This window comes from Vulpes lagopus, chromosome 1, assembly GCF_018345385.1.
Source record: "Vulpes lagopus strain Blue_001 chromosome 1, ASM1834538v1, whole genome shotgun sequence".
NCBI lineage: Eukaryota > Metazoa > Chordata > Mammalia > Carnivora > Canidae > Vulpes > Vulpes lagopus.
In genome coordinates, this window is record NC_054824.1 from 27,452,636 (window position 1) to 27,476,024 (window position 23,389).

General features: G+C 44.6%; 1 protein-coding gene across 1 annotated transcript in view; it reads right to left on the reverse strand.

Annotated features, from left to right (window-relative positions):
* NT5E (5'-nucleotidase ecto) overlaps positions 1-23,389 on the reverse strand; it is a 43,074-nt gene that overhangs the window by 15,444 nt on the left and 4,241 nt on the right. Inside the window, exons 2-3 of the mRNA XM_041764702.1 lie at positions 10,048-10,270; positions 6,130-6,318 (exon numbers count right to left, since the gene is read on the reverse strand). Of these exons, the coding sequence (XP_041620636.1) occupies positions 6,130-6,318; positions 10,048-10,270 (412 nt within the window). The remainder of the gene's footprint in view (positions 1-6,129; positions 6,319-10,047; positions 10,271-23,389) is intronic.

Consider the following 23,389-nt stretch of genomic DNA (forward strand, 5'->3'; position numbering starts at 1 on the left):
CTTGACCATGTTTCTGTGCTCAGCTCTCCCAGAAAATGAAGGCTTAGGTCAACCAGTCAGTGTTTGCCAGATCAGCACAAGTTATTCGGCTGCTACAAAACTTTCCTTTGTTCCCTGGAAGGAAAGTAACCCTGCTTTAACCAATCAGCAAATGCCCTGTGTAACTTCCTCGTTCCAGCTTACTTTGATCCAGAAGACTCTCTGGCCTCGTGCAGCTCTATCTGCTAGATGGGATCCTGACTGATTCATGAATCACTGAATAAAAGCCTACTAGATGAGTAAATTGTCTGTGGAAGATTCTCTTTCAACAAAGTTAAGAATATGCGGCAGCCCAGGTGGCTCAGCGGTTTAGCGCCACCAGGGCTACCCTCATGAACAAACTTTAGAAAATAAATAAAATATTTAAAAAAGATTAAGAATAGTTAAAAGGTTATAGGATTTAGAGAGTTCTAAAAAAATGTTTTAATAAAAGTAAAACTAGCATGACAATATCTGGCCAATAGAGAAGAAAACATCACTCACAGTCCCACCACCCTATGGCAATGACCAATATAGCTTGTGTGAATTAAAAAAAAAAAAAAAATATATATATATATATATATACACGGATGGATAGCAATGAGGGGAGAATGGATGACAATCTATTTGAGGGTGAGAGAATTTTCTGTTTAGTAAAACTGACAGGTCAGAGGCTGGCGCTGAGGCTCGGGGTTAGCTAGAGGTTGACTGAAAGGTCCCAAGTGAGTAATTTACTGGAACAAGTAAGTCCCTGTGCCACCAGGACATGATCTTTGTGATATTATTTTTAAAACGATTTTATTATTTACTTATTCATGAGACACACACACACACAGAGAGAGAGAGAGAGGCAAAGACACAGGCAGAGGGATAAGCAGGCTCCATGCACGGAGGCCGATGTGGGTCTCGATCCCAGGACCCCAGGATCACGCCCTGAGCCGAAGGCAGACTCTCAACCGCTGAGCCACCCAGGCATCCCAGGGCATGATCTTCGAAGTCACTGCCCACACCTGTTTCCTCTGGTTGGTTCTCTCAGCTCACTTAATAAAGCACATGTCAGCAGTCCTCACTGATGCCCAGAGATGGTTCTTTGTTGGAGAGGGTTTCCCTGTCCTGTGGATGTGGTAAATACTGAGACCATTTCCTTGTCTTAAAAGGCAAGCTTCTCTAAACTTCAAGAACGAAAATTAATGGAGATGAACAATGATTGCAAACAACACCAAAGCCTCTTGCCCCACTCGCTGATTTTGGTGAAGCAGAGGCAGGGCCAACCCTTCACATGGCATCTGGCCTCTGGCTGCAGCACAAGGAACAAGTGTTAGCTTTCTCCGCTGTCTTATCTATAATTACATATGACCCCATTTGCTTCGAGAAGGAAATCCTGTGGCCCTTATAAATCATTTACGTTCTAATAATGAAACAGTTTAAATTTCATATTCAATAAACGTGTGCCTACTTGAAGCAATGAAAATAAGGTGTTTAATAAAAACTGAGCAAATAAAGAAATCTCACTTTTAAAGGAGCTGTTAATATTCACTCAACGGTCCTGGGCACTTGCCTTCAGCCATGGACATGGCCAAGAGTCCTGCTGGACACTTCCAGACTAATGAAGAGAGAGAGGTGAAGCCTGCTGGCCTGGGATGGAGGGAGGAGCCCAGGAGACAGGTTTCGCTAAGCCTGACAGCCAGGTCTCTAGGGAATAAGGGGTGAGAGGCTTTAAGGTAAAGCCAGGAGCCTATGATAAAGGAGGTGGACAGCGGGGCTCTGGAAATGGAGCCATCCCAGATGAGAACTCAGTTTCAGCCTGTGGCCTGACATGTGAAGTTGCTGAAATGGAATAGAGGGGACAGTCACGTGTTGAGAGGATAAGGGACTCTGCACCTTGGGTAGGGGATCAGCCATCCACATGGAACACTCTGCCGGGATGAAGGCAGGAGCTGGGGCAGCAGGAAGGCCAGAAGTTGAGTGACACTGGGGGGGTAGCTTAGAGACCATTAGATGACAGTGAGAAGGAGGGGACCGGGTGGTAGAGCCTGGAGGTAGGAGCCTCAAAGAAGTTAGAGGTATAATGAAGTTCACTGCAGTAACCTAAGGAAGTTATAAGGTGTTCTACCAAAAACAGTTTTATTTCCCCAAACTGGAAAGTAAGCAATCTATTCTATTCTATTTATTTATTTATTTTAAAGATTTTATTTATTCATTCATGAAAGACACACACACACACACACAGAGAGAGAGAGAGAGAGAGAGAAAGAGAGGCAGAGACACAGGCAGAGACACAGGCAGAGACACAGGCAGAGGGAGAAGCAGGCTCCATGCAGGGAGCCTGATGCGGGACCCGATCCCGGGTCTCCAGGATCACGCCCTGGGCCGAAGGCAGGTGCCAAACCACCGAGCCACCCAGGGATTCCCAAGCAATCTATTTTAACTATATTTTTATTCACAAATCATATTTAACCTCACTTAAGTTATGCTAATTCCAAAAACAATTCAGAGGAGCTTTTTTTGAAGGCTGTGAAAATTTATTTAAACAGGCAAATATGCTTCATCCCCTCCCATGTCCAGGAATTACCTTTAATTGTTAAGTTCATCCCTCAAAATGGTGGGTATCAACACTGAATAGTTTCACGAGAATAACTTTAATCTTGCTAAGCAATCATGCAATGTGAAATAAATGACTAAGACTCTAGCGGCAGTTTTTTCAGAGACTGTAATTATCTACTTCAAGATTTATGTATGAACAAGTCATAATTTTTATCCCCATATCTCTCTTTTATTCAGTCATTCATCATTAAGTAAATTTATCTACTTGGCAAGAGGCACATTCTGTTTTGTAGGACTTCATTGGCTGGAACAAAGTGACAGAGACAAAAGGACAGGCTACAGCATTAGTGGGAAGTCAGGCATGTTCACCAAACCTTTTCAGGCCCATCAGGGCGCACTAATTGATGGTCACACACCAAGGTCATGGAAGACCAATTGGTGCTGGAAGCCGGCAGTGGTTAAGATGGTGTGAAGGCAAATCATGAGGAACATAGGGATGACTTTAGCATTGAACGGAGTCAAAGATTCCTTTGACTCTTTATGCTCTGTTTCGGTCATGCTTCATTCAGAGCTGAGTTTTTAAAAAATGTGGGCCAACTACTATATGAGGAAATTAATTTAATGGGTGGTCACTGACACTTAAAAAAAAATGAAACAGTAGTACGCAGGGTGCACTCTAGGTTCTTTGTGAAAGTTTTCTGTGTGCGCTTGTGGGGGTGTGTGTGCGCGCATGCTGGGTCTTCATTCACAACGCCTTTCTTACTCCTTTCTTACTCTGCATCATAGTCAATACCGTCTGAAGCCACTACTCCACAGGACGAGGTGGCTGAGGCACACATCTAGCCCTCTCTGTGTGCCCTGGGGCTTCTGACACTGCCTCAGAGCAAAGCTAAGAAAAGGCTCCAGGGGAGGGCATTTCACAGGCCGCATCCACACAGCTCAAGTACTAGGCCCTGTCCTGGGGCACCTCACCTGTACCCCTCCAATACCGACGTGAAGTCATAGGGACCTTTTATAATAGGGTGTTTCCATCCTGCTTCTGCAGATGAGGAAATCGGGCAGGATCCCACCACCCATCAGTGGCACAGCCACCCCGACACCAGAGTCTACCCAGGGCTGCCCCAGGACTTGCTCCAGTGGGACGTGCCCCTGGTCTGGAGCTCTCAGCCCGTCTAGCTGCCCTGGAGTTACTCCAGTGGCTCTCAGACGTTTGACTGCAACACTGCTCACGCTAAGAAATGCACATCACTGTCAGCGCCTGCCACCGTCCTCGACATGGGTACATACTGCGTGCCACATCCTTGGAGCTGTTCTCATCGCTTCATACACCTCTCTTTCCACGAAACAGTACGTATTCCTGTGAGTAATGTAAGTACCTAACCTATTTTTGTCTAGTCTGTTAAAATTCTTTAACCCATTACATTGATTTCACAACCACTAATGGATATAGTCTAGTTTGAAATTATTCCCTAGCCTGTGTTCATTAAGAGGTAAAATACTTAGGAAAGAACTGAATTAGGAAGGAATCAACTATGTGAATACTGGGGCCTTATTTTCTTAAGGGAAGGCCAGCCCCACCTTGTAGAGTAAAGTAGTTCATCAGCATCACCGTTTCGGTCGGTATATTTTGACTGGCAGGCGGCTTCCACACCACTGCGTGCCAGGAGGCAACTAGTTACAGTTCATAAAGTGTTCTCCCACGTATAAATTCACCACCTCCCCTAAGTCTCACAACAATGTGGAACGTTGAGCGTTATCAGCTCCATTCTGAAGCAAAGCTATTAGGTTCAGACAGGATGAGTGACCTGATGATGGTCTCTGATGTCAATCAGGAAGGAAGACTTTGGGGCAGCCTGGGTGGCTCGGCTGTTCAGCGCCACCTTCAGCGTAGGGCGTGATCCTGGAGACCCAAGATCGAGTCCCCTGTCAGGCTCCCTGCATGGAGCCTGCTTCTCCCTCTGCCTGTGTCTCTGCCACTGTGTGTGTGTCTCATGAATAAATAAATAAATAATATTTTTTAAAAAAAGGAAGGAAGCCTTCGGACCTAATATTGTTTCTTTCTTTTCTTTTTAGAATTCATGTCTCTTTTTCTGATTGCAAAAGCAACATGCATTCATTATTTGAAAATAATCAAAAGTGCTAAGAAGAGAGTAAAAATTGCCTGTATGTTCTTCTGAGTGATATCCCCTTTTACCATTTGTCAAAGATTTTAAAAAAGTTTTATTTGTTTATTTGAGAGAGCAAGAGTGAGAGCAAGAGCGAGAGAGTACAAGCAGGGAGAGGGAGACAGAAGAGCCGACTCCCTGATTATCAGGGAGCCTGACTCAGGGCTCGATTCCAGGACCCCAGGATCATGTGAAGGCAAATGCTTCACTGAATAAGCCACCCAGGTGCCCCCCGCCTTAACATTTTTTTTTCTATTTCAGGTACTTTTTATTTTTGCTTTTATAAAAGTAGTATCAGCTTAGTGCATACAGAGATGGGCAAAGCAGCAACCTCCTCAAGGAGAGTGTTCCCCACCAAAGCTTTCTTCCCGCTGTTGCTAGAAGTCAATTACTAGCCAAGCCCTCCTCTTCCTCTTCTTCCTTTTCTTAAAAGTCCTTCAAAGTTCCATGCAGTGGTGATGGGGGAGGGAGGATGGTATGGTAGGAAAGAGTCACTGAGCCAGACTCAAAAGTTCTGGGACATTATAGCTTCAATACGGAAGGGAAAAAAGAGGTTTTTCTCACTAAAACTACCTAACACCAAGGAGAGAGAGATACAGGGAGGGTAGGAGGGAGAGCTATAGGGGAGAAGAGGGCAAAGGAGGGAGGGAACAGGTATACTTTCAGGAGCATTGGGGCCTATGGTATCTGGGATGCTCACAGTCCTAGTAGGAAGTAGAGTTAGGACATGAGCCCAGAGTTCCAGCTCCTGCTACCTGTGAACCTACAAATTGAATTTGTCACCCTGACCTGTGAAAGCCTGATTTACATTATTTTGTTTACACTTAATTTTTTTATATGACATGTTGCTTTTTGGTATAAACTGACTTTTGGCAGGAGCTTGGTAATCTTTTTATTTTATAATGTATTTTGTACATATGTTTTATATATATTTATAATATACATAAATAAATGGAATTGACATAATCATGAAACCAATAAATTATTCTTAATAATGTCTCTGAATAAGGGCAGCCCCGGTGGCTCAGCGGTTTAGTGCCACCTTTGGCCCAGGGTGTGACCCTGGAGACCTGGGATCGAGTCCCATGTCAGGCTCCTTGCATGGAGCCTGCTTCTCCCTCTGCCTGTGTCTCTGCCTCTCTCTCTCTCTCTCTCTCTCTCTCTCTCTCTCTCTCTGTCTCTCATGAATAAATAAATAAAATCTTAAAAAAAAATAATGTCTCTGAATAAGATTTACACATGTTACCATGTATGTGTATTACATATATATTACAGGTTACAAAATATATGTAATTTATATTATGTTAAATAGTAGTAAAAATATTAAAAATATTTAAAAAAACAAAAAACAAAGTAAGTTATCTAGACATCCTGGCCAGTATAATCCTTTTGAAACAATTACCTGTGTAAAGGAATGTGTTGGAGTGTCCTCCTACCACGATGTCCACACCCTTCACTTTCTGAGCGATGAGTTTATCCATTTCGAAACCAGAGTGTCCCAGTGCAATGATTTTGTTCACATTTAGAGTTTTCAGCTTATCTACTTCAGGCTGCAATGCAGTGATTTCATCTTCAAATACTAAATTCCTTCCTAAGGAACAAAATAAATAAGATGGACATTTATTAATCATTTTTATCATATGACCTATTACACATACTAACATGTAGAGTAAAAACAGCTTTATCTACTAAAGCTCTTAAATCACAAAACCAAAACTATTTATAAATTAAACATAAAATCCCTAGGAAAGCCAAAAAAATTCACATCAATATCCTTAGTTATATTCACTTCGTGTTGCACTGGGTTTGGGTTGTGAATGATATTATGTTGCACTAATTCAATCGTCAGCTATGAGGAGGCTTCAGACCTGGAGACCTATCTATTTTTCAAAAATGTGTTTTTAGACTTAGACTTCCCTTATGCCAAGGCAGAAAATGCCTGAGCCCATGAGCCTGTTGTGTGATATGTATGTCAAGTCATTACGTTGTTCATTCACTTATACAGTGCTGTGTGTTGGTTATAGCTCAATAAAGCTGAGGGGGAAACAGCCCAGATTAGTACCTCTAAGGCTTCGTTTGCAGGTTCAAGATAATCAGTCTTCAAACTTAAATATCTGTCAGCAACTAGTCCTTGTTGATACCGTGCCTTGTTCATTTGCTAAGCTCAATATTAGAGCATCACTGAGCTCTGCATTAGACAGGGTCTCCTCCGGTACAGCTGGCGCTGGCAGTGTGCACATCTCTGGCTGCTTCCTCCTCCCTGTCGTGCCCCCCGTGGTACAGGCTGCCGAGTGTGGGTGTGACTGTGCAGACCCAGGCCTGAAAATTAGCCACCCACAGAGGTGCCACATCAGACTGGCAGCCCTGTCACTAGTTCATAGGCACCACTTCAACGTCAGGAGTTGCAGCAGCTTGGCCACCATCGTCTGCCATGAAAACATCAGGAGTAATCTGCTTCTTGGTGACCACTCCAAGAAGTCCGGGCTCCCTGCTCACCCCTTGGTGCCATGTCACCTTCTCTGCGCATTCCCTGAGCCTCCCTCTAAATTGACAAGGTGCACCCATCCCCACCCCCCTGACACATTTGCCATCCCCCCTACTGCTTAGCACCTTCTGACATGCCAAATATTCTACTCATTTATTTGCCTACAAAATCTATAAGCTGCGGTAGGTAAGGATTTTTTTTTTTTTGGTCGGCATCCCTGTGCCTAGGCACGTAGGCACTCAGCGGAAAGAAAGGATGAATGAATGAAGGAGAATCTACTATCCTCTGCTTTAGTTTGGCTGGCAAGAAGGAAGAAAAATTCAGAGAAGTGCCTCTGAGGACAAAGGAATGAATGTGTTCTAACACATTAGGGGTCTCTTGGGATCAGTCATCACACATGTAAGAAAGCATGGCATATATTTCAGGATATCTTGAGGGGTTGCAGGAATTTCATTATCCAGCTAAAATAGATGAAATGTGCTAGGACTATCAATTATTCCTGTGGGCACCCAGGCTATGAGGGCCAGAGGGATGGGGCTGGATGAGAGGCCAGAGATCTGTAAGAAGAACCTACTTGCTGGGCCTGTGGTCTTGGCAGAAGCAAGGGTCCCCAGAAACACTGATCCACCTCTCCCCAGCACCAGCATCAGTCCCTGCACCATCCAGCCTTTCTCTCCTGGGAATGCTGGGAGGCCATCACCTCTCCAGACACAGCAGCCCACTAAAGGGCTAATATGGGGTGCTATCAGAGTCCCAGCAGAGGGATGATTGCCTTTGTCTTTCCACCCTCTTTTCTTATTGGTGATTATTCCAGAAGGGATAACGCTTTTCTCCCCATCATGCCTGAACTCCTTGGTCAGTGATTCAGAAGGCCCTACAATCCAGTCCTCGCCCAACTTTTTGCTTTCCCTGCTGGGAACCTCTGTTCCAGGAAACTGAATTCTTTGCTCTTTTGTGATTGGGGCCCCCATACGTCACTGCTCTCACTGTTCATTCTGGCAATATTTATTGAGAAAGAAGGAGAGGACCATGGTCAGGTTGGGTGGGGTGGAGAGCAACCCAGTGTTGTCAGCTAGTCCCGCTGACGTGACCACACCGTGCTTAGAAGAGCACGTCTGAAACACTCTGAAAGCTGGTGACTCATCATGTCCACTACAGCCAACTGGCTCAACAACAGCTCCTTGTTGACTGTGTCACACAGTGTGCAAAGGCTTGGACACCTGGGGACAGATGCCTACCTGCCACATGGAGGGCCTGATAATCCCCACCTCCTCTGCCAGTAGGGAGCAGAGAAGCCCTGTGCCTGGCCTGCCTCCCAGCCTCCCAGCCACTGCAGGACTTACTCCCCTCAGAGCAGCACCGGGCCACATAGGACCCAGCATGGCTGACCTTCCCGTTCTTTCCAATGGCCTGGACCAACCACAACAATAAATGTATCACTTTTCTAATCGTTAGATGAGTGTATGTCTTTTATCAGTGAATTCTTTTTTTTAAAGATTTATTCATTTATTCATTTATGATAGACATAGAGAGAGAGAGAGAGAGACAGGCAGAGACACAGGAGGAGGGAGAAGCAGGCTCCATGCCGGGAGCCCGACGTGGGACTCGATCCCGGGACTCCAGGATCATGCCCTGGGCCAAAGGCAGGCGCCAAACTGCTGAGCCACCCAGGGATCCCTTTATCAGTGAATTATTATTATTTTTTTTTATATCAGTGAATTCTTTTTTTTTTTTTTTAATTTTTATTTATTTATGATAGTCACAGAGAGAGACAGAGAGAGAGAGAGGCAGAGACACAGGCAGAGGGAGAAGCAGGCTCCATGCACCGGGAGCCCGATGTGGGATTCGATCCCGGGTCTCCAGGATCGCGCCCTGGGCCAAAGGCAGGCGCCAAACCGCTGCGCCACCCAGGGATCCCAATCTTTTTTTTTTTTTTTTTTTTTAATTTTTATTATATCAGTGAATTCTTAATGAAAACCCTGGCTCCTAGTTTTCCTTCTCCTGTTTTTTTTCTTTTTTCTACTATGTTCAGAACCACAGGGGAGCCACCCATCACCACACAATACTACTATAATACCATTGTACTAAATTCCTTATGCTGTACCTTTATTCCTGTTAGTTTCCATTTTTTTTTCCTTCAAATATGGGAAGAAAATTGGTTTGGATAATTTAGAAAAAAATACCATTTTCGTTCTCACTACCAAAGTGTTTTGGTGAAAGTGTTCCTGTAAAAGTGGCTCAAAAATGTTTCTTGAATACCTTCAGGATTATATATGTATGTAAGTATAAATAAAATATTTATATTAGATCATATATACTGTGAGACCTTTCAAGGATATGTATTCCTCAGAAAACCAAATACAACAAGATCATTAAAAAGAGATAAATAATGAAAAGGGAGAAAGGAGAGTTAACTAGACAGATACTAACCATACTAAAAAAGCAAAGGTAAGGTAAACTGAGGTAAAACCCTAGACCTGAGCGCTCTGGCTCCACAGGAAAAAGGGCAGTGAGTTATGGTTCATTCTCCAGTAAATGACTGTGATGTTTAGCACTGGATGTAAATGGCTTTCTTGTCCATCCTGAATGGATACTGGATTAAACAAAGATACCGTGTAGGTCAACAAAGAAGTTCACTGAACAAAATACCAATGTCTTTAAGTAGTTTAGAATAATATTGAAACCACCAGACTGGATTTATCAACATTATTCTAAGTATACCATTTGCCCAACACCACACATTGTTCCTACTTGTACCTACAGTCCGTAAAAATAATGCCAAGCTCTGACTTAATATATCTCTTTGCAAGGAACAATTGCTATAGTAGAAAATACCTGGATTTGAGAGAAAAGGGGTTTCTTTTGAAGTATATCCAACAATTCCCACAACTTCATCACCAACAGGAAGAATTTTATATGGCAAATAAAGTCCTGATATTTGAGATGCTAGTGGCCCCTTTGCTTTGATATTTGCACTCAGAATTGGAAATCTGGCCTCTTTGAGGAGTGGATCAATCAGTCCTTCTACACCATTATCAAATTCATGATTTCCCAGTGCCTAGTAGAAAGGGAAAAAGAGAACAAGAATTAGGTACTCTGGAATTTCTAGCAAAAACATACTGTAAAGGATATTGTATTAGCCCCCTCAAACCTGATGGGGCTCTAGGAGCTGACCTCATGACCTCTGCCACCCTCACGCCCAGAGATGTTACTCAGTGACCCTGGGGTTGGACCCCAGGGCCCATGGACCCACAGATCACCAGGCTCATTTGAGAATTGCTTCCCAGGTCCCACACCACCTACTGAAGGTGGCATCAATGCATTTAAGGGTCACCTGGAAAGCTGGCTCCATGTCCACTGTCCTGCCATCCCCAGATCCAGGGCAAGTTCCAGAATCTGCATTTCCTAATTGGCTGCATTGCCCAGCCTCTTCAAGTTCCGTTCTCTCTCATAAACCCACGTTTGAATCCACCTGCCTGACCATTCCGAGCACCCAGCTCCTGGGAGAATGATTACAATCAACAGGACTTCAGCAAAAGACGACTGGAAATGTATTGTTGATAGAGAGACCAGAGCCTCTCCTCATGCCATCTCCCATCTCCCGGGCCATTACTCCCTGATGCTCCCACAGCTGTTTCTTCCCAAGGACTGTGTGTTCCTCTATTTCTTCGGGGAAAATGAGGATCCCCAAAGGCAAACAGGTGACATGCTCCACATTGTACAGGGTGGCACAGGTTTCCTCCTTCGGGCAGCTCTGGGTCGCCCTGGGTTTCATTCCCAGCAGTTCCCCATCCAAGGCACATCAGGACGGTGCAATGTCGCTGACCTGCCCGAGCACAGGACTTGCGGTGGGGAGCTGGTTAGAGACGCCCGCACCTCCCACCTTCTTTGTTCTCTCCCATTCCTCACTGCTCCAGGAGGTGCTGCTGGGTTCAAAACCACCACTTTGACATCTGGCAGCCTCCCCCAGAGGAACCCTGACAAAACACGCCATTCCAGCCATCTCCCCTGAAAGCCCTTCCGCCCCTTCCTCCTTTGGCCTCCTAGCATAGCCCATCTCGGCTAGGGACCTGCTTACCTGCTCTGGCAGGCTGTCTGCTAACTTAGCACTCAAACCAGGAGTCTCTAACTTTCACACCTGCTTTGACTTCACTTAGCAGGTCATCTGGGAACAGACCTGGCAGTGCCGGCTGGTGACCCTGACCTCCTGAATTCTCTTACGGGCCCCATTCCCTTCCTAGCACATTCCACACTCTGAAGGCATGTTCAGCATGTTCGTGGGGTCCCTGCCAGCCTGTGTGCTCCCTGAGCCACTGCGTCCCGCTGCCTCCACCCTGCTCAGCGCTGTGGCCCCTCACGAACTCGCAAGCACCCACATTTACCGTGCTCAAAGCCCCTTCCTCCAGTACTTTCCACATTGGCCCAAGCTGCTACCATCTACCCAGTCAAGGAAGCCAGAAACCTGGGGCAGCTGAATGCCCCCCACTTGCTCGCTCTGGCCCTTCCCTCACCAGTATCCCATCTTCGCCTAAATGCTCCGTTTCATTCATCTTCCTGTGTGCATTCCTCGCCTGTTCCCTCCTGGACCACTGCCACAGCCTCCTCACTGGCTTCAGCTGGCGCCATTCCCTGCTCTAAACCGTTCAACATAGTGCTGCCAGAAAAATCTTTCTAAAATGTCAATTTCTGAATTGACAGTTTATCTTGTCAAACTCAACCGTAAGGTCCTATGGTGACTTTCCACTGCTCTTGGGATAAAATTCAACATCCGGAGCTCACTGAGCAATAAGGCTCTTTGAGATCTGATCTTGCCTTCTCCTCCAGCCTTATTTCTGACACCCACCACCCGCTCAAGTATAAGACAACTGGGCAGGGCTTGCACCACCACTTATGAACTTGACCTGAGCACACTCGTAAACCACGGCTTTCTCTGGAAGAGCAGTGAATAAAAGAAAGGTTGTAATGAAAATGAGTCAGCATTTTCTAAGCACTTGCTACACACCAGCATCATGCAAAGTGATTTTGTAAGAAAACCTGGTTCTGTGCTGTGAGATTGGTATTATTACTATTATCATTTTACAGATGAGAAAAACTGAGACCTGGAGACATTTAATAAATAGTTCAAGGTCATGCAATTGGTAAGTGGTAGAGCAGGGATTAGAAGCACTTCTGTTTGACTCCTAATTGGCTGCATTAATTGGCTGCAACTTCTTCACCTCTATGCTTGGGTATGAAGAGCTTTGTATAAGGCCTAGTAGATAGGGAGCACTCGGAATGAGATCCTAAGTACTTGCAGTTTTCATGATCTCACTCATCTTTGTCCCTCTGTATATAACAGGAAAATGTTTGATTGAAATAGAGATAGGTAGATGAACAGAATGCAGTACATAGAATAGAATAGAATAGAATAGAATAGAATAGAATAGAATAGAATAGAAGTATTCCTTCTTCCTACCATGCCTTTACTACCTTATTCAATCAATGGCTTTAGCTCCTAAAGTGTTATGATCCTTCCAGAAGAGATACTTCCCAAGAACCCTTCACTGAGTTCCCTGAGTTAGGTGTATTTCCTCTGCTCTGATGGTCGCCTCTGTGCACCCCGCACCTGCCCACTCAGGCCCTCTAGCGCCCAGCACGATCCCAGGAGCAGAGCAACGGTGCACCACTGAATGAATAACTAAAGGAGCAGAAGAGTCTCTAACAAATTTCTTTCTTCTATACACAGCTATCTTTTCCTATGAAAATTCCTTTGCAGAAAAATTCCTTTTGAAATACTTATTTTTTTTTAATAAACTCCGCTTTTCATTTCCCCACCTTGACTTTCTCTGATCTGTTTCTCCTCCTCCATTGCATTGATTACAACTTCATTATTCGTGAGCTATTGGGAAGGAGAGGCACACCACTCACTTGAGTCTACTTGCTCTCTGTTGACATACAGCAGGTGCTTAAAAAATGTGTTAAATAAACTTTTTTTAAGTTTTTACTTAAACTACAGTTAGTTAACATACAGTATTATATTAGTTTTAGGTGTACAATATAGAAATAAATTGATTCTTATTCATTTCTATTACTTTTATTAATATGAGAATAGCTCAGGAAAAGCCTGTTCAAGAGCAGAGCAATGAAGGATAGAACACATCAGGGCAGGTTACCTTTTCACATTCCGTTACATCTTACAGAGCATTTGTAGTACAAACATAAGAAAATTTGTGCAAATTCATACTGCAGTATCATTCTGCCTTTTTTGGTCCTTTGTGAAAATTCCTGTACCTTTCCTTAAGTGTGCTCATCAGTTTTTTGCTGCTCTGTCCAAAGCTCCCCTTCATGATTTTAATAACCAATCCTGATCTGAGCTAAACTGTTACCTGCCATTTTTTTTTATAAGATTTTACTTATTCATGAGACACACAGAGAGAGAGAGAGAGAGAGAAAGGGCAGAGACACAGGCAGAAGGAGAAGCAGGCTCCATGTGGGGAGCCCGACATGGGACTCGATCCCCTGTCTCCAGGATCATGCCCTGGGCGGAAGGCAGGCGCCAAACCGCTGAGCCACCCAGGCTACCCCGTTACCTGCCATTATTGCTATAATCCTCACATCAGGCAAGTGTTTTTTTCTGACCTAAATCATATTCTTATGTTCTCTCCCTCTTTATTTACTTTCCAGTTGTTTCATTTCTAACATTGCATTCATTTACTAACCCTATTCATCATTCACTGATCCTAGATCTATGACAATCTTGTGTATTTTTACTATAAACACTAAATTTCTTCAAATGCACTTTTCTGTAATTTAAGGAAGCTGAGTATAGTGAAATGACCTTCAAAATTTCCAACATCAGAATCACAGAAACCTAATGTAAGCCTCTGGTCTAGCCCTGTCAGACTTCACCCTCATTGCTTCTGTCGTGTAGAAACCCAGAACTCTATCTATCTATCTATCTATCTATCTATCTATCTATCTATCTATCTCATCTATTTAAAGATTTTATCTATTTATTCATGAGGCACAGAAAGAGAGGCAGAGAACCCGGAAGAGGGAGGAGAAGCGGGCTTCATGCAAGGAGCCCAAGGCGGGACTCGATTCTGGGAATCGGGGATCATGCCTCAAGTCAAAGGCAGATGTTCAACCGCTGAGCCACCCAGGGATCCCCCAAAACACTATTTAAAAAGACAAAAAAGAAAAAACTGGTGCTCTTATATGAAAAAAACTTCTTTCACTTCCATCTAGCCCAGCCAAGAATGTTCAACTGCCTAAACTCCTGAAATGTTGCTGGCATTTAAAGCAGAACACAAATGAAACTGTAAGGACAGAAAGAGATCGGATTCTTTGTGATTCTTCTTAAATAAACTCGTTAAATCAACTCCGAGGTGAGGAATAGAGGCTCATTTGTTCAACACCTTCTGTAGGGGCTGTTAATATTTACATTTGATGTGGATGATGTGTCAAAGTCTAGTGGCTTTGGAGAAACGCTCTGCTGCCTAAAGATAAAGCCCAGAAGGCTTTTCATGGGAAGGAGCAATGGAAGAATGAAACTTCTGGCTCTAAGTTTCTTGTTGGATTACTAACAACACCCTGCAGTGAGGAGTGAGGGAAAGCCTGTGTCTACACTTCAGTTGTCATTCTTATGAATTCTGGATACAGGCCAAAGCCGACCTTCCATTTGTGGATAAACAATATCATCATGTAGATAAATTTCCAGGTGACTATGAGGCGACTACATCTCTAATCATTTTATTTCCAAATGCACCATATGCTAAACAGAATTGAAACTAACGTTCAATCATTGTCTCTTGGATACAGTGCAAACAAACACATGATGTCATAATGTCATTCTCCACCTCTTCCTCTGTCCATGAAAGATGCCAACCAATTGATTGAATTCATCTTTCCTACTGTGTTCAAACTGAGCCTCAGAATCCTTCTTACCTTAGCCCCGCAGGGTGTTACTGTCAATCAAGTGGAGCTGGCATTGGAGATGAAATTATTTTTCATGCTTGCCTTAAGATAGTAATTATGTGCGGAATCTATTTATTGACTTCCAACAACAGCATATACATTCAGTGAGTAACAAATGTTAGAGACCATGCTTGGAAAGAAAGAGGAAAGAATACTTTCTGATTTTTCTCTTTCCCGTGTTTGTTCCATGTGTAGTGTGGCTGGAATCTACTACGGAACCCAGCAGTCACCCTGACATGCTGCTGCCCAACCACATTGTCCTCTGAGCCTGTGTGCCAACTTCCATGCTTTTTCTTTCCCAAAGCACTTCCTAGGAGGAGCTGATATTTATTCATTTCCTCATTTCACCTGTTAATAATGTGCCGTTGGTACTAAGGCACTGGTACCGAACAAGCGGATGGAACACTCCTTGGGCCGAGAGTGAGAGAAAAAAATGCCCTCTGTTGTAGGAGTGGGTTCACCTGAGCCTTGATGCTGGGATTTATTTATGGTCTGCAGGAGGGGACACCAAAGTCAGTGGCCATCTGACACCCTTCCACGAAGGTCTTTCATTATTTTGGAATATTCTACTTTCATGGAAAAATCTTCCCTTTCTGATCTCTGCAGTTACAGCTGATTGATCAAAGCAGTTTATTAATAATATGCATTAATTGACTCCCATAATTCATTTAAAATGTCTCTAACAGAGGTGGAATATTTGGTAAATATTTACCAAACAAATGAACAAGTAAATAAATAATTGGTGAGTGTGGAGGAAAGAGGCAGAGAATTAATTCTGAAGGCTGGAGCCTTGGTCCTCTGCCTCTGGGCTGGTTGCCATTAGCGGCCTCCCCCCATGTCACCCGGAACCCTGTACCAGTGTCATCACATCTCGGTGTGGTGCATTGGGAAAAGAGGTTACAAGACACAGTCTCTCTGACTTCTAGTACCAAGCTGCTGAAGAGTTCTGTTTTGAAAGCCTCTGATGAATGGTCACATGGTAGCCAGAGTAATAATTTTAGCAGTTAACTTGGCCATAGAACGCAAGGAAGCTGCAAAGCCCTGAGACCTGAAAAAGCCTCCTAGGACTAGAACCTGTTAGGCAACACCTCACACAGAGGCTGCATTCTCAACTGGGTTTCGTGTCCCAAAATAAATAAAGCTGTGAAGAGGCCACAGGGGCTCAGCTCTGGCAAGCTCCTGGCCCGCTTCCTTGGTCAGACTCTACCTATAGGAGAATTTTTATTCCAAGTGTTACCAGAAAATTTAGATTTTTTTCCAATATTTGGAATGACCCCTCCTCCTCTTCATCCCAGGCCTGCCCAGCCTGAAGCCAGACACTGACAATGTGCCCTCTGGGCTGGGCCAGTGGGGCAGACACCGTAGGGAGCTGTCTGGGGTGTTTTGGTGGCCACTGCCCTCTCTTTCTCCCACACCCTCCCCATGGCTCCCCATTCCTCCCTATCTGCTGGCCATTGAGGAGTCCCCTGCCAGACCAACAACCAGTAGATAAGGACACTTACCCAGTAAGCTTGTGAATGAGACACTTTTTTTTTTTTTTAAGATTTTATTTATTCATTCATGAGACACACACACACACACAGAGGCAGAGACATAGGCAGAGGGAGAAGCAGGCTCCATGCAGGGAGCCCTACGCGGGACTCGATCCCGGGACTCCAGGATCATGCCCTGGGCTGAAAAGCGGCGTTAAAACTCTGAGCCACCTACGCGTCCCATGAATGAGACACTTGTGAGGAGGCATGTGGTCCCAGATGTTGGAAGGGAGCTTCTACAACTACCAAGAAACACCCAGAGAAGCAGTGAAACACCTGCGCATCCCTCCCCCAGTCTCCCTGGCTCCCTGTTGTGGCCAACCAGCAACGAAGTCCTGTGGGTACTGCTCCTACACCATCCTCTACCACACTCTTGCTGTCCCCGCTGCCTCCTCACTTCTCATCCAGACCTTTCTGGAGTCTTCAAAGCAGGTCTCCTGCCCACCAGGCTCACAAACTTCCTGCCCATTCATGGCAGGCTGCCAGAATGCATTTCCAAAAGATTGCATGCCACTGCTTCTAACCCCAGGTTTGAGTTCTCGCAAGGCCTCCCACCGCCCGCTGAAATCATAGTCCTGACTCCTCAGACATCACAGGAGCCCCTTCCTGACTTCTGTGAGCTGATTCATTTCCTCTATCAAACTTCAGGTGCCCTCAGTTCCAGGCACACTAAACTACCCAGGCAATATAGTGTCTTAGATGCAGCTCAATGTGACTTCCCTGTGAAGCCCTCTGTGTCACCCCCACAGTAGATGCCCAGTATCCGCGACACGCTGCACACACGTCTCTGATACCACTTGACCTCACTGTGGCTGTTGGCTCATACTTCTTTCTCCCAAAGGCAGCAGTGGCACCGACTCTCCTTTTATCCTCGGTGACACGAATGAACACCTGACACCGGTGCCCTGCAGATGTTTACTGAATGATAAAACCACCATTCCAACGGCTCCTTTTAAACAGTCCACCTTGCTCTTTGATTTGATAATGTGAGACAGTAAAACTTTCCAAAGGTGGCAGGATTGAAAAAAAGTTGGTAAATAGTTGAGCAATATCTTGTGAAATGAGAGAAACCAAGCTGCTCAGAAGCAGGTGAAAAGTTTGGCCAACTGCATCACTGTTTCCAGCTGACCCTCTCGGGGCAATTGGCCTGGTTCTCTTCATTTCCTGTGTTTTAAGTTTATTTTTCCACAACTTACTGGTCTTTGTTTGTGAATGAAGCAGATTTTTTTTTTTAAAGTCTGTTGAACTGTTTTGTGTGTCTTGTGTGTGTACGTGAGAACATTATTTAGATTTCATGATGGCAGTTAGGGAGAGAACGAAACTTTTTAGAGTCTTTTCCTATTGGAATTCTGCTGAGGAGACCAACTCTTTAGTCTTTCAAAAGATATCTGTATCTGAGTTAGATAGGGGACATTTCATAGCCTCAGCTTTGTTCACAGAGGACTGTAAAAATTACCAGGGAATTTGACATAAGGAAATTTCAAGGAAGAGTTTTTTTAAATACAAAAAATATGACAAAAAGAAGTTAAAACTCTCATGCTACATGGGCAGGCCCTGTTCACATATTAACTCATTTAAACCTTACAATGCTATTAGGTAGGTGCTACTATTTGTCCTTTTCATAGATGGGATACTAAGGCACAGGGCTCCCACAACTAGCAAGTGGCAGAGCTGAGGTCTGAACAAAGGTAGTGAGGTTTAAGCACCCAGGACCTTAACCACTCTATCAAACTGCCCCTAATGTAAATACCTGGAAGGGATGGGTATCATTCAACCAGCTTTTTTTTTTTTTTTTAAGATTTTATTTATTTATTAATGAGAGACACAGAGAGAAAGAGGCAAACATAGCAGAGGGAGAAGCCGGCTCCCTGTGGGGAGATCGATGTGGGACTCAATCCCAGGACCCCTGGATCATGACCTGAGCTGAAGGCAGACACTCAACCACTGAGCCACTCAGGCGCCCCTCAGCTAGCTTCTTACAGGGTTCTAGAGTGCCAAGTAGCAAGGCCCTAGTCCTTGTCCTAAGGGAGCTGCTGACAGGGCAGACAGGGAGAGGACAAGACATGAGCACATCCATCTGTCCCTCCATCCATACACATGTAAAACAGATGGGGACCACAGGGAGGGCCGGGTGAGGGAGTCTGCCACTGCTGCTCTGCCAACGCCACTGTGCACGCTGCCTACTAGGGACTGGAGGCCCTCAGAGTGTGAGCCTCACCTCCTTGGCGTGGGTCAGGAGAAGCTCACAGGCAAATGACATCAGCTGTGTAAACAAATGAGGCAAGGAAAACTCAAGGGCTGAGGTAGTCAAATGTTCCAAGTGAAGACAAGAGGTTTAGGCATGATGTTACAAGAGAAAGATCGGAAGTAACTGATTTAAGTGCAGCGCAGTATTTGTGACACAGAGGAGAAGAATTTGTTTTAATCCACCGAAATCAACTGCAGTGTCAAAAAGCCATTTGTCCGAAATCCACAAAACAGGTATTTAGCCAGTCATTTACACTCGGGAGGTAGCAACACACCCTGTCATGGGAAAGGCATGGGGAGGCCTGACCTGTTCCACAACAGGACTTAGTTGCCAATCATTCAGAAGACCCAACAACGACCTAAAGACGGGGTGATTACAAATTAGGTTTGAATTGACACATTTCTGGAGTTGTAGACCATTACTGGGGTTGGGTTGTGCTCCCTCTGGCCCCTGAGTCCTGGGCCAGGGCATGTTGGTCTTGGCAGATGAATGTGGCCTTTGATCAGAAAAGATCCTGGGACTCAGCCCAGTTCATGGGAACTTCAATGTTTGTTGAATGAGTAAGTGAACAAGTACTGAACAGACAGCATTTCACATTTTCCATATCTAATGGAAAAATGTACAGACTCCCTATGTGCAAAATACACATATCAATATTACATTGAAAATTACTTGTTTGCTGAATTGGGTTCCATGCAGGTTTAACTAGATCTCTGAGGGGCTAGACGGCTCCAGCTAATGTGTGGGCTATATACAGAATCAATTATTCAGGGGAAAACAAGTGTCAAGAGAATTTTCAAACTCTAGTCATGTGGTTGAAGAAAACAGACATGGAAGGAGCTCCCCCAGTATTTGGATGTATTTGTGAGTGAAGTGCAGAAAGCTGCTGACTCAATGTGTGATTTACTTGTTTTTTTTTTTTTTTTTTTTTTTCCAGTTTTTAGTTAAGAAAAACTCAGATGCCAGAACAAGGACAAGATAAGTTAAGAAACCGCCTTTGCCTCCTCCGTCTGGTGCTTGAGGCCAGTGTCACTCAGCCTGCCTCTCGTGTGGCGGAACTCACTCGGGAAGAGAGGAAGTAGAAAGGCCACAACCACAGCCACAGGATTGGGTGGGGGCCACTGACATCACTGAGGCTTGGGGATCCACCACCACCCAGACAGGCAAAACTTCTGCGGTCTGAGTCTACTTTTCTTTGCTACGAACTTTCCTTGCCTTAAAAAAAAAATACCATCACCATCAATATACCTCTTTCAAGCTTCACAAACTAGTATTGCTAATTTGTCTCCCTCAAACATGGATTTATTAGTGAAGATAAAGTAATTCTGAGAGTTTCTTTGATGTGAGAGACTTTGAAAGCATCCGAATACAAAGTGACTTCTCTTGGCTCAGGGTTAGTTTTCTGGGGAAAAGAGGAAACGTGCCCACTATGCATTTGGGCATATATGGCACATATGTGGGCTTGATGGTGTGTCTTCCGCAGACCAGATCTTTGGTTCTTGAATTCCCAGAGTCAGGTGTTAGAATTTTAGTCATTTTTGCTTTGCTCTGCTTATCCCCTTCCTTCACAGGTCTTGCCCACTCTCTGTGTGGTCAAGAGAGGCTCAACTGGGCACTGCCTTCTATCCCCCAAATAGCAGGTTTCTCCCCAGCAGGTCTGAGTCACTGTCCTCAGCACTTAGCATGGGGCCTGACACATGTAGTGCCACAATCTCCAGCTCTGCTGCGCACCCTGGAGGCTGAGGGGAGGCTGAAAGTTCCAATCCTCTAATCATGGCTTGGACTTTCTGACTGCCAGTCCGAAGCTATCTGGTGGCCCCCATCATCCACCTCATTAGCATAGTAGTGCTTAGTGAATACTCATGGATTGAATGAATAAATAGGCCTTAGGGACAACAGGCTTGAAACTGGGCTCACCATCCTACCATTCCTTAGACCATCATTTTCTATTACAAACAGAGTAACACTCCATTCAAATTCTGAGAACCTCTTTATCTGTAAACAGTGGCCAACTGAGGGTTCCTGGGAGAAGACCCAAGGCATGTCTCTACAAGGAACCAGCTGTTGTGAGTGTAACGGTGAGGGAGACTTAGGAGAGCTGTCAGGCAGACTCAGATGTATGTGTAAAATTAAGTTCTGGGACCAACCAAGTTATACTGGTAGATTGGAAGTTCCAATCTTCTAATCATGGCTGGGATTTTCTGACTCCCAGTCCGAAGCTATCTGGTGGCCCCCAGCCATCACTCATCTCATCACTCTGAGATTCCAAAGGTTTTGGGAGCTGTGTGCCAGGAACTGGGAACAAAGATGAAGTATCTTTTTTTTTTTTTTTTTTAAATACCACAGTCACCCTCTACAGAAACTTCCAATGGCCCCCTGTGACAACAGAGGAGAGCCCAAACTTTTCAGAGTGGCCTGTAAACCGAACACAACTTCATCATCTGTGATCCCTGCTGCTTCAGCTCTGGTCCAGGCTGGTCCAGAATCCTGCAGATTCTTGCCTCTGCAGCTTTGCCCCATCTGCTCGACCCTTCATTGAATTAAAACATTTCACTAAACTGAAATCCAATCAAAACATTCCTTAGAGTGGTTTGTTTAGAAATATGTGGAACCTCAGAGAGGAGCTGATTCAAACCTCTTATTTTATAGATGAGAAACTGGGACCTAGAGAGGTGAAGGGCATAGCCCCAGATTATAAATTTATCATCTCTCAAAAGGCAGAGAGCATCACTGATCTCTGAATTTCTGGTGATGAGTACTGGGGATGATAAACTTCAAGTTAATAAACTCTTATGTAGACTTTCAAATGCACAAATCACAAGGCAAAAGAGATTAATTTGATTATGCTAAATGAAGGATTTCTATTCAACAAAAAACACAATGGATTAATAGACGTAACATAATCAGAAAATATTTGCAATGTCCAAAATTGATTACAGATCAATACCTAGAACTCCTGAAAATCATGAAAAATAGAGTAAACCTATTTATTTATGTATTATTTATTTTAGGGAGTGAGGGCACATGTACACGGGTGAGTGGAGGGAGAGGCAAAGGGGAAGCCGACTCTCCATTGAGCAGGGAGCCCTATGTGGGGCTCCATCACCCAACCCGGAAATCATGACCTGAGCCAAAAGCAAGAGTCCAACACTTAACCGACTGATCCACCCAGGTGTCCCCCTATTCATTTATTTATTTAGAGTGAGCACCTGCTCCACACTTGAGTGGGGGAGGGGCAGAGAGAGAGGTAGAGAGAGAATCTCCAGCAGGCTCCCTACTGAGTGCAGAGCCCAGGACTGAACAAGGACTGGGAGGTGGGGCCCTCCAACCCAGGACCCTGAGATCATGACCTGAGTTGAAACCAAGAGTCAGATACTCAACCGATTGTGCCACCCAGGTGCCCCTAACCCTAATTTTTAAAAAAGAGCAAAGGATGTGAACATGCAATGAGGGAAGAAGGAACTTAGAAAGTAAATATGCCAAAGTCACTAGTTATTAGAGAAATACAAGATCAAATAATGAGATAACATTTCATACCTACTGGAAAGCTGGATAATGCTGCAAGAAGATATGGGTAAGGATTTGGGGTTTCACCTCTGTGTGGGTGTGGAGGTTGGAGAAAATACAGCACTCCAGTCACTCAGGGAAGAAATCTGGCAGTTTAGTCAAAGTAAGGATACACAACCTGGGACCAGTAATCCTGCCCTTGGCTACGGATCCTGAAGAAATCCTCACAGGCAGGAATTGCAGGAAGCTATTCAGAGCAGTGTATTTGTGTCCCAAAACATTACCAGGGGAGCAGGTGGTAAAATCTATGGTGGTCTCTGTGTACCATGACACAGAGTAACACACAGAGTGACATGGACAAATGTTAAAACAACCAGTTTAAAAAGCAGAATCAGACTTACAAATGAAGAAGAAACCAATGGTTGCCAGAAGCAAGGGCTGTGGAGCTGGGCAAAATGGGCGAAGGGGAGTGGGAGATGCAGGCTTCCAGTTATGGACGGAAGAAGTCACGGGAATAAAAGGCACAGCACGGGGAGTATAGTCAAGGCCGCTGTCATAGTGTTGTATGGCTGTGTGGTGACAGATGGTAGCTACACTTGTGAGTACAGCCTAACAGATACACTTGTCCAATCACTATGTCATAATCTGAAACTAATGTAATACTGTGTATCAACTATACTCAAATAAATAAAAAAACCCACAACCAGTTTAGGACAATAGAAACAGAATGAGCTGAGCAACAGGACGGGTTATAGAAATTAAAAACCCAAAAACCCTGATAAAAGTTCTGCAGGTACACACAGAAACAAACATGAACATCAGAGTGGTTGCTTGTGCGATTTGATTAGAGGTCCCCTGGGTAAGTCAAGGCAGGGTCGTGGTCCCCACCGTGCCTGCTGGCTCAGGCACCAAGGAGCAGTTTGCTAAGGCTAAC